Source organism: Bufo bufo, chromosome 2 (genome assembly GCF_905171765.1).
Source record: "Bufo bufo chromosome 2, aBufBuf1.1, whole genome shotgun sequence".
Classification (NCBI taxonomy): Eukaryota; Metazoa; Chordata; class Amphibia; order Anura; family Bufonidae; genus Bufo; species Bufo bufo.
Window position 1 is genome coordinate 441,236,572 of NC_053390.1, and position 12,396 is coordinate 441,248,967.

At 42.0% G+C, this 12,396-nt stretch overlaps 1 protein-coding gene across 3 annotated transcripts in view; it reads right to left on the reverse strand.

The window, feature by feature from the left end:
* The window catches only part of LOC120989405 (F-BAR domain only protein 1-like), a 179,682-nt gene that overhangs the window by 61,618 nt on the left and 105,668 nt on the right, over positions 1–12,396 (reverse strand). For all 3 annotated transcript variants that reach the window (XM_040417486.1, XM_040417485.1, XM_040417487.1), the window contains exons 11-13: positions 5,349–5,421; positions 5,237–5,261; positions 4,732–4,789 (exon numbers count right to left, since the gene is read on the reverse strand). In XM_040417486.1, the coding sequence (XP_040273420.1) occupies positions 4,732–4,789; positions 5,237–5,261; positions 5,349–5,421 (156 nt within the window). The remainder of the gene's footprint in view (positions 1–4,731; positions 4,790–5,236; positions 5,262–5,348; positions 5,422–12,396) is intronic.

Here is a 12,396-nt window from a genome sequence, read left to right on the forward strand (position 1 = left end):
CACATAGATAAATAAGGGGTCATTTATTAAGACCGCTGTTTTAGACACCGGTCTTAATAAGCCCTTTAGCTGGAGGTGGATCAGCCGAAGTTATGTAGAGGAGCCGGCCTGTACATAACTTCAGCGCATCTAGTGCCACTCTAAATATAAGCCAGTTTCCTAGCCGTCTTACATTTAGCCCATTTTCTAAGCCTAAAAGAGCCACATCACGCCCACCTTTTTAGACCTGGTGTGATCAGGGGAAAAGCCGCAGATTGCGGCGCAAATAACCCTCGCACCGCAATCTGCGCCAGAAATACGCCTAATATAGGTGCATTTCTGATTGTAAATGACACCCATAGTTTTGCAAGAAAAGATTCAGCATAGTTTTAATTTATCCCTGCTTAATATGGGCTTAAGAGTCCAGTGGGAGGTCCTACTCAATGACTGACAACTATGTCTGTATGCACAGTCACATAGGCAAGGTTGTCAATCACCGAGTAGAACCACTCAATCTGCTCAGGTCTTCCTGCTCCCTAGCATATTGCTCTTGAATGGACAGCATGTTCAATGTGATAGGTTCCCTCTAAAGATAATGGGGGGAGGTTTATAAAAACTGGTGCAAAGGTAAACTGGCTTGGTTGGCCATAGCAACCAATAAGAGGGAGCCTTTATTTTTCCAAAAGAAGCTCTGAAAAATGAAAGGTGGAATTCAAATGGTTGCTATGGGCAACTAAACCAGTTTTCCTTTGCACCAGTATTGATAAATCTCCCCCAATATGTTTAAAAGGATTGCATTATACTGTACAAATACTAAAGAAATGCATAAAAGAAATAAAATTCTAATAGCCCAGCTTGGAACATAGTGTCATGCTGGATTATCATAAACCCTAGCTTTACAGAACCCGTTCTCCTAGCAGACCAATAGTATTTCCGCTTGGGCCTGTACTTCACTTAATTTCCTCTATTCCTTTAGTCCTATTTTGTTTAACATCACAATTAAAACTGAGAAATATTGTATATCAAAAATCTTCTCTGTGTGTCACTAGAGATAATCCGCGTCTTAACTCCCTAACCTGTGATAAACTGTAAGACAACTGGCAGGAGCAACAGCTGCAGTACGACATGAAAACTCAATTAAAGCCAACATCTTTGCCTTTTACACGACCTTATCTGCAGGCCAATTTTGCCTTTTATAATAAAGCCCCATTTTTAAAATCTGACATTTGTTACTGTCAGAAGTTGAGAACCATAAATAAGAAGCCAAGCAGCAGTGGCCACTTATAACTTAGTGCAGAGGAGGGACTTAGCGGTAAGAAGTGCAGCAATATGGGACAGGGGCCAATTGTTTTTAAATTATGCCAGCTATAAACACCGGTCTTAATAAATGACCACCATTATCCCATAGGCTAAATGTAAAAAAAAAAAAAAAAAAAAAAGTTTTTAAAAATATTTAAAAAAAAGATATAAAAAAATTCAAAGCACTCCCCTTCGCTCAAAACAAAACAAAAAAAAAAACTGGCGTGAGCGTGGAAATGTCGCAGATTGCAGCGCAAAGGACCTTAGCGCCGCAATCAACGCCAGAGACACACCTAATTTAGGGGTATTTCTGTTTAACAAATGACCCCCTATATTAGTTATTGAATCTGAAGCTATAGTGCTCCTTTACCTCTTCACATTTGTAGTGACTGTATGATTTAGTTATTCCTGTGTTCCATTTTATATTTTTCTGAATTGACCGAATAGGACATTGCTGCAGTACTACAGAATTTGGGGCCCCAATTTTAATTTTGCCCAGGGCCACATTTTGTCTAAAACCGGCCCTGTTCCCTTCCCTACTGACCTGGAATGGGAGGGGGGGGGATAATAACCCAGAAGTCAGAAGTCCCAGTCTACTACAACATCATCTGCGCATAACATAAGTAAATATCTGTTTACATGGCGTATTCTGATGCAAACTGTATGCCCACTTGTAATACTGAAGAGAAAATCCAGTGTAAGTAATAAAAGGACCCCGCTGGGATTAAAACACGTTTGTGATATTATTCCTTACACTGGATGCTGGATTTTTTTCCCCCTGCATATCCCAATTTGTGTATCAGTGGTGGCAGCAAAGGGTGAATTGGATTTTCTTCTGTTGTATTCCCACATGTAATACTGACTGAGATGTGTATTATGAGGTCCTGCAGAAGCGGAGTCGGGCATTATAAATGATCTGCAGCAGCTGAGATGTGCGTTATGAGGTTCTGCAGCGGCTGGAGGTGCGTATTAGGTTTGTGCTCGTTTTCAAAATATTAATTATTCTGCCTGTAAGACTAACCATATGTCTACTTTGTACTGGCATAATTTTGCAAACATACTTTTATTTTAGGATGTTACAAGGTTTATGGGTTTAACAGCAATTTTAATGGTTTCCAAGAAAATTTCCAAAACCTATTTTTCATGATCAATTCGGTTCTGAAGTGCCTTTCAGAGACGTATATATTTTAAAGACTGTACCTCTCCAAGTATTCAAAACAGCATTTTGAAAGTTTGTTAACCCTTTAGGTGTCTCTCAGAAATGTTTGCAGATATAAAATTTTTGTCAATTTTTTTTCTGCAACACACCCCAAAAGACCACATATGGAGTATTTGTTTGCAAAAATATCCCATATATGGCCCTAGTGTGCTACTTGACTCTCAGCCATCTGAATTGAAAGAGTGCCTACTGGATTTCTGGACCTCATATTTATTACAAAGCCCCAAAATAATGTATGCACAAGAGGTTTGCAGGGGGTCTCATGAGATTCATCTATAGGTGTAATGAGCATATTTACTGCAAAGGTATTTTGTAGAATTTTTTTTAGCTTTGGGCCATGAAAATGACATTTATATTTCCATCCAATAATATGTAGTTTTAGCTGAAACTTTATTTTCATAAGGAATATAAGGGAAGAAAAAAAAACAAAAAAAAAACACAACACACCCTACGACTTGTACCAAAGTAGTTTGAGCACATAAAAGGGCTCAAAAGGGAAGGAGCGCCATTTGGCTTTGTAGGGCAAATTTTGCTGGAACGGTTTTGGGCACCATGTCACATTTATCGAGCCCCTAAGGTTACCAGTACAGTGGAACCTTCCATTTAGTGACCCCATTTCATATATATCAAGGGGTGTAATACGTTTGACCCCACAGGTGATATACAGTAATGCTACAGAAATGCCTTAAATGTGGATGAAAACTATTGCCTGGGCGCACTGCAGGGCCCAGGGCTCAACTGAAAGATTTTGCTGCATTGGTTTTCAGGCACCACGTCACTTTTGCAGGGACTTTCAGGTACCAGTACAGTAGAAAACCATAAGGCCTCATGCACACAATCATATTTTCCATCCATGTGCTATCTATATTTGCGGGCCATGTACACAAATTGCGACAGAGGAACTGCCTGCCGGATCCGTCAAAACGTATGCCAACTGGTGGCATTTGTAAGACTGATTCGGTGTCATCCGGAAAATCGGAACCGGTATTTATTTTGTTCACATTTTTTTCAGTCTGCGCTTGCGCAGACCAGAAGGACGGCTCCAACATTGCGGTATTTTAAATGCCGGATACATTTCTATGGAAAAAAATGCAAGTGTTCCGGATTTTTGGCCGGAGATAAAACCGTAGCATGCTGCGGTATTATCTCCGGCCTGAACAGTCAGAAAGACTGAACTGAAGACATCCTGATGCATCCTGAACGGATTACTCTCCATTCAGAATGCATGGGGATAAAACTGATCAGTTCTTTTCCGCCATTGAGCCCTTAGGACTGAACTCTATGCCAGAAAAGAAAAACGCTAGGGTGAAAGTACCCTTAGAGTGTCCGTTCCGCAAATTATAAAACATGTCCTATTCTGGTCCGTTTGAGAGTAGACCTTTCTAATGATGGCAGTGAGAAAAAAGTGGAATGCACACGGAAGGCATCTGTATATTGCGGACACTTTGTTTGCAAAAAAATATGGACATTGTCATGTGCATGAAGCCTCCATCTTGTTTGTCTTGTTTGGAGTTTTACTGGTATTTCATTTTATAATTAGGGGTTATACATAAACTACGCAGAGAACATCAGGGCATAATAATTTTTTGTATGGGAAATCATTCCGACATTGTTCAGGGTTTTTCAGCGTTCACCATGCAGTATAAAAGACATGCTAGTTTTATTCTTCTGGTCATTTTTTCACACTTTATATGGCTTTAAAATAGTTAAAGTCCTAGCTTTTTTTTATTTTCTATTCATTGATGGAGTTGTGTAATGCCTTGTTTTTTGTAAGATTTTTGTAAATATGTTTTTGCGCTGCCATTTTCCGCACCTTATCCATTTTTAATTATTTGTTGATGCAGTTGTGTGATGCCTTGTTTTTTTGAGATGAGTTGACATTTTCATTGGTATCATTTTGGTGCTACAGTATATAAACCACCTTTTATTTGATGCACATGAAGGTGACAAATCACCTTATTTGTAACCCCCTTGCTTGAGCAATAAAAAAAATACAAATAATTAGATTAGAAACTACTGTTTCGCAGCTTTTTTTTTTTATCCACTACAGACAACAAAAAAAAAATGCTAAACCCACTGCTTTCCCTCCAAAGATAAGGAGATCAGCAGGATATTAACCCCTGTGTACTCTGCAGGATTCCTACAAGATTGTTTGTGTCAGGATCATGCAGAAAATGCTGCAGAATTCAATACATTACTGCGGGTTCATCAGTTGTGGACCTATCAAAGGATACTGGTTGCATTGTCATCAGGGCGTCTTGTAAAACCTTCTTCATCAACATCAGGAAGATCCTATGGAAAAAAATAAAGAGATCACATCATCTTTTACCCAACATGAATTTACATATCAGATGAACTATAACTTTCATACTTTTTCTAGCAAGTATGAACAATTAAATCACTGTAATGAAAAATATACCAAGAGGGAGTAGACAGCCAACAATCAAAAGCAAAAACGCCCCCACTGATTCATATAATATATAACTTTTATTGATACACATTAAAATATTACCCCCCTATAAGATAAATTAACGATAATCATGATTATCATAAATTTATCTTATATGGGTGTAATATTTTAAAGTATATCAATTAAAGTTATATTTTATATGAATCACAGTGGAGAAGTATGAACAATTCCTCAAGGCATGAATTAAGACAAGCCTTAGCAGAAAATGGATTAAAAAGGATATACAAGGAAGAAAAAAAATATATACATACTACACTCCATTGTCTTACCACACAATCTGGCTCAGTATGTTCCCTGTAAAAAGAGAATATATAATCAGTGAAAATGCATAGCAGCTATAACCATCTCTTTACTGTGAAAAGTAACTGGTGGCACTCTTACACAGGCTGTGTGTCCTTCTCCCTTCTACTTAAGCCCCGGATACGAAAGGGCTTTGTCCATGTACGCTTTACACCTATGTAAGAGAGGAAGATCTTTATGAGAACCTATATACAATAATACAAGGGATTAAAAGGCTTCACTCCATCTGTGCAGTGGAAACTGGAATACACTTACAAGGAGCTTTCCAAGTTAAAAAAATAAATAAAATACCACTTTTCTCCTCTGCTGCTTCCAGCATTACGCTCTGGTCCTGCAGTGTTGACGTCATCTTCCTGTCTGCACTGTTAAGTCAATTGCTGGCTTTAACAGTATACAGGATTTCTGAGGCCAGTGATTGGCTGCAGCGGTGACATGGTGTGCATAGGAAGTCATTGCTGCACCCAAGAAAAGAAAGACCAGCAGGGAGGACAGACGTGCAACTCTGGAAGCCACAGGGGAGAAAAGTAGTAAGCATAACTTCTTTGCTATTTCAAACTATTTACTGTTGCTGAATGTTTTTTTTTTTTTTTTATTAAACTTGGACAACCACTTTAATGTTCTCTACATAACATCTTATTGCCTTGCATATTTTGGGACTAAATGGAAATGGATCACAGCAGGGAAATGTAAAACTATTTTCTAAAAGGGAAGGATTTCCTTTTATCACTTGCTGGGATCTGTTCCTGTTTTTAGCAAAGAATATAGAAGGGAACAGACTTGAATTATCCTTGCATAAATGAGCCCAGCAGAAGGTGTCAATGCTTTCCTCTGAAGCTGAACCCAAAAATAAAGTAAAGTGTTGCATGGCAAGACCACTTACTGTTATCTCACATACAGTCAGGTCCATAAATATTGGGACATCGACACAATTCTAACATTTTTGGCTCTATACACCACCACAATGGATTTGAAATGAAACAAACAAGATGTGCTTTAACTGCAGACTGTCAGCTTTAATTTGAGGGTATTTACATCCAAATCAGGTGAACGGAGTAGGAATTACAACAGTTTGCATATGTGCCTCCCACTTGTTAAGGGAACAAAAGTAATGGGACAGAATAATAATCATAAATCAAAGTTTCACTTTTTATACTTGGTTGCAAGTCAATTACAGCCTGAAGTCTGGAACACATAGACATCACCAGACGCTGGGTTTCATCCCTGGTAATGCTCTGCCAGGCCTCTACTGCAACTGTCTTCAGTTCCTGCTTGTTCTTGGGGCATTTTCCCTTCAGTTTTGTCTTCAGCAAGTAAAATGCATGCTCAATCGGATTCAGGTCAGGTGATTGACTTGGCCATTGCATAACATTCCACTTCTTTCCCTTAAAAAACTCTTTGGTTGCCTTTGCAGTATGCTTTGAGTCATTGTCCATCTGCACTGTGAAGCGCCGTCCAATGAGTTCTGAAGCATTTGGCTGAATATGAGCAGATAATATTGCCCTAAACACTTCAGAATTCATCCTGCTGCTTTTGTCAGCAGTCACATCATCAATAAATACAAGAGAACCAGTTCCATTGGCAGCCATACATGCCCACACCATGACACTACCACCACCATGCTTCACTAATGAGGTGGTAGGCTTAGGATCATGAGCAGTTCCTTTCCTTCTTCATACTCTGGTACAAGTTTATCTTGGTCTCATCTGTCCATAAGATGTTGTTTCAGAACTATAAAGGCTTTTTTAGATGTCGTTTGGCAAACTCTAATCTGGCCTTCCTGTTTTTGAGGCTCACCAATGGTTTACATCTTGTGGTGAACCCTCTGTATTCACACTGGTGAAGTCTTCTCTTGATTGTTGACTTTGACACACATGCACCTACCTCCTGGAGAGTGTTCTTGATCTGGCCAACTGTTGTGAAGGCTGTTTTCTTCACCAGGGAAATAATTCTTCGGTCATCCACCACAGTTATTTTCCGTGGTCTTCTGGGTCTTTTGGTGTGCTGAGCTCACCGGTGTGTTCCTTCTTTTTAAGAATGTTCCAAACAGTTGTTTTGGCCACGCCTAATGTTTTTGCTATCTCTCTGATGGGTTTGTTTTGTTTTTTCCGCCTAATGATGGCTTGCTTCACTGATAGTGACAGCTCTTTGGATCTCATCTTGAGAGTTGACAGCAACAGATTCCAAATGCAAATAGCACACTTGAAATTAACTCTGGACCTTTTATCTGCTCATTGTAATTGGGACAATGAGGGAATAACACACACCTGGCCATGGGACAGCTAAGAAGCCCATTACTTTTGGTTCCTTAACAAGTGGGAGGCACATATGCAAACTGTTGTAATTCCTACTCCGTTCACCTGATTTGGATGTAAATACCCTCAAATTAAAGCTGACAGTCTGCAGTTAAAGCACATCTTGTTTGTTTCATTTCAAATCCATTGTGGTGGTGTATAGAGCCAAAAATGTTAGAATTGTGTTGATGTCCCAATATTTATGGACCAGACTGTATATATTATTATAGCCAAATTTACCACCCTAACTCCTCACACAGTTTTTACATTACATAGACAGTAATATGCCAAAACGTTTGTGGAACGTTTCGCTGAATGGTTCACGAAATATCAGCGTTTTTTGTGGCGAAATTGGTCTGATAGGAATGAATGTCGGAATGTTCAAAACTAGAGTGGGAGATGACAAAAGCTAGAGTGTGAGCTGAAAAATCAGGACATGATTTCTAAACTGCCACCACTCCCTCATTTTCAAGCCCACCTACACAAATCTTATAGCAAAACGTTCAGCTATCCCTGCTGCCACTAAAAATGTCCACGGCTAAGCCATAGTCCTGATAGTTTTCACAATATGACCATTTGTTTTCAACTCACGCCGCCCATTGACATTCATTGAAACTCTACTCTAGCCACCTCAAATTTAAAGGGCAATTTCTAAACTGCGACTGTGCCTTGATTTTTGATATTTCAGAGACATATGCATAAAAATGTAGGTCTGGGTCTTGTGATTCTCACGCTCTCTTCGCTGTAGGATTTATAATTTTTAAACTACAACCGTTTGAAGATGGCAACCGCCAGTGAAGCAAGTTGGAGCAGTTTGTTTTTAACCGCTCTTCTCTGCCCTTGCTGTAGAGTGAGTTGTCATAGGAACCCAGGTGTGTGAGCAGCCAGCAGAGTGAGAAAAGCTAGAGTGTGAACTGAAAAATCGGGACATGATTTCTGAAATGCCACCACTCCCTCATTTTCAAGCCCACCTACACAAATCGTCTGCTAATGTTTTTATACATTTATGTTTTAATGTAACTGTGAAGAACTTGGGCAACAACATTGCAATTAAATGTGCTATATAAATAAATAAAAGTTTAAATGCATTTCTTACTCATCATGCTTGCCATGTGCACTTTTTAAATTTGATCAATTGGTTAGTGTAATGATTACTATCTTTACTCACTCCACACTGTTAGGCTTATTGCACACGACAGTATATTTTCACGGTCCGCAAAACGGGGTCCCGTTTTTCCGTGATCCGTGACCGTTTTTTCGTCCGTGGGTCTTCCTTGATTTTTGGAGGATCCACGGACATGAAAAAAAAGTCGTTTTGGTGTCCGCCTGGCCGTGCGGAGCCAAACGGATCCGTCCTGAATTACAATGCAAGTCAATGGGGACGGATCCGTTTGACGTTGACACAATATGGTGCAATTTCAAACGGATCCGTCCCCTATTGACTTTCAATGTAAAGTCAGGAGTTAATATACCATCGGATCTGAGTTTTCTCCAATCCGATGGTATATTTTAACTTGAAGCGTCCCCATCACCATGGGAACGCCTCTATGTTAGAATATACCGTCGGATTTGAGTTACATCGTGAAACTCAAATCAGACAGTATATTCTAACACAGAGGCGTTCCCATGGTGATGGGGACGCTTCAGGTTAGAATATACTAAAAGAACTGTGTACATGACTGCCCCCTGCTGCCTGGCAGGTGCTGCCAGGCAGCAGGGGGCAGGCCCCCCCCCCCCGCTGTAGTTAATACGTTGGTGGCCAGTGTGGCCGCCCCCCCCCCTCCCTCCCCTGTAGTTAACTCATTGGTGGCCAGTGTGGCCGGCCCCCCCCCCTCCCTCCCCTGTAGTTAACTCATTGGTGGCCAGTGTGGCCGGCCCCCCCCCTCCCTCCCCTGTAGTTAACTCATTGGTGGCCAGTGTGGCCGGCCCCCTCCCTCCCCTGTAGTTAACTCATTGGTGGCCAGTGTGGCCGGCCCCCCCCCCCCCTCCCCTGTAGTTAACTCATTGGTGGCCAGTGCGGCCGGCCCCCCTCCCTCCCCTGTAGTTAACTCGTTGGTGGCCAGTGGGCCCCCCTCCCTCCCTTGTAGTTAACTCGTTGGTGGCCAGTGGGCCCTCTCCCCTCCCTCCCCCTCCTAATTAAAATCTCCCCCCCTATCATTGGTGGCAGTGGAGTGTACCGATCGGAGTCCCAGTTTAATCGCTGGGGCTCCGATCGGTAACCATGGCAACCAGGACGCTACTGCTGTCCCGGTTGCCATGGTTACTTAGCAATTTGTAGAACCATTATACTTACCTGCGAGCTGCGATCTCTGCGTCCGGCCGGGAGCTCCTCCTACTGGTAAGTGACAGGTCCGGCCGGGAGCTCCTCCTACTGGTAAGTGACAGGTCATACACCATAGACTACCATTATAAAAATTGTCACGCGACATTGGTGCTACAAAATGTTGCGCGACAAATGTCGTCGTGTAGACCTAGGCGTATGAAGAGACCACAACATTCATCCAATCAATGTAGTCCTTTCAAACAGATGACCCATGGAGGTGGTAGAAGTCAGGTCATCACCAATCAGACATTGAACTATCTTGAGAATAGGTCAATATTTAATTCCCAGGAAATCTCAATTTTGATGGTCTGCTGAAATCTCAAGTTTGCTGCTGCTGCTGCTACTGTGCTCAGTAAGGACAGCCTGAAAATGGAATTGAACTGACAGGACGAAATGTGTATACGAAAGATAATGGAGCACATTTATCAAAACCGTCTAATAGGAAAACTGTCTTAGTTGGCCATACCGATAATCTGTGAACTTTCAGGCCGCTAGCCGTTAATTTATACCAATATTTTATATCTTATAATACACTGCTCAAAAAAATAAAGGGAACACAAAAATAACACATCCTAGATCTGAATTATTTAAATATTCTTCTGAAATACTTTGTTCTTTACATAGTTGAATGTGCTGACAACAAAATCACACAAAAATTTAAAAATGGAAATCAAATTTTTTAACCCATGGAGGTCTGGATTTGGAGTCAGCCTCAAAATTAAAGTGGAAAAACACACTACAGGCTGATCCAACTTTGATGTAATGTCCTTAAAACAAGTCAAAATGAGGCTCAGTAGTGTGTGTGGCCTCCACGTGCCTGTATGACCTTCCTACAATGCCTGTGCATGCTCCTGATGAGGAGGCGGACGGTCTCCTGAGGGATCTCCTCCCAGACCTGGACTAAAGCATCTGCCAACTCCTGGACAGTCTGTGGTGCAACGTGACATTGGTGGATAGAGCGAGACATGATGTCCCAGATGTGCTCAATTGGATTCAGGTCTGGGGAACGGGCGGGCCAGTCCATAGCACCAATGCCTTCATCTTGCAGGAACTGCTGACACACTCCAGCCACATGAGGTCTAGCATTGTCTTGCATTAGGAGGAACCCAGGGCCAACCGCACCAGCATATGGTCTCACAAGGGGTCTGAGGATCTCATCTCGGTACCTAATGGCAGTCAGGCTACCTCTGGCGAGCACATGGAGGGCTGTGTGGCCCTCCAAAGAAATGCCACCCCACACCATTACTGACCCAATGCCAAACCGGTCATGCTGGAGGATGTTGCAGGCAGCAGAACGTTCTCCACGGCGTCTCCAGACTCTGTCACGTCTGTCACATGTGCTCAGTGTGAACCTGCTTTCATCTGTGAAGAGCACAGGGCGCTAGTGGCGAATTTGCCAATCTTGGATTTCTCTGGCAAATGCCAAACGTCCTGAACGGTGTTGGGCTGTAAGCACAACCCCCACCTGTGGACGTCAGGCCCTCATATCACCCTCATGGAGTCTGTTTCTGACCGTTTGAGCAGACACATGCACATTTCTGGCCTGCTGGAGGTCATTTTGCAGGGCTCTGGCAGTGCTCCTCCTGTTCCTCCTTGCACAAAGGCGGAGGTAGCGGTCCTGCTGCTGGGTTGTTGCCCTCCTACAGCCTCTTCCACATCTCCTGATGTACTGGCCTGTCTCCTGGTAGCGCCTCCATGCTCTGGACACTACGCTGACAGACACAGCAAACCTTCTTGCCACAGCTCGCATTGATGTGCCATCCTGGATAAGCTGCACTACCTGAGCCACTTGTGTGGGTTGTAGACTCCGTCTCATGCTACCACTAGAGTGAGAGCACCGCCAGCATTCAAAAGTGACCAAAACATCAGCCAGGAAGCATAGGAACTGAGAAATTGTCTGTGGTCACCACCTGCAGAACCACTCCTTTATTGGGGGTGTCTTGCTAATTGCCTATAATTTCCACCTGTGGAAAGTGGACAGCTTGATTTCATAGAAGTGTGATTGACTTGGAGTTACATTGTGTTGTTTAAGTGTTCCCTTTATTTTTTTGAGCAGTGTATATATTATATTAGTTGGTAGTCACGGAGGTGGTGGAAATTAGCATTTGGCACTAGTATATTATAAATGAAAATTATCAATTAATAAAGCCCTTAGTTGGTGGTCAATTTATAATTTACATTTAATATATACCAGTGCCAAATGCCAATTTCCACACCATCCCCCCCTCCTCACTGACTTTATTAACCCCTACCAGACCTCAGATCAGCCCTTTATTAACCCCTATCAGACCTCATATCAGCCCTTTATTAACCCCTATCAGACCTCAGATCAGCCCTTTATTAACCCCTATCAGACCTCAGATCAGCCCTTTATTAACCCCTATCAGACCTCAGATCAGCCCTTTATTAACCCCTATCAGACCTCAGATCAGCCCTTTATTAACCCCTATCAGACCTTTATTAACCCCTATCAGACCTCAGATCAGACCTTTATTAACCCCTATCAGACCTCAGA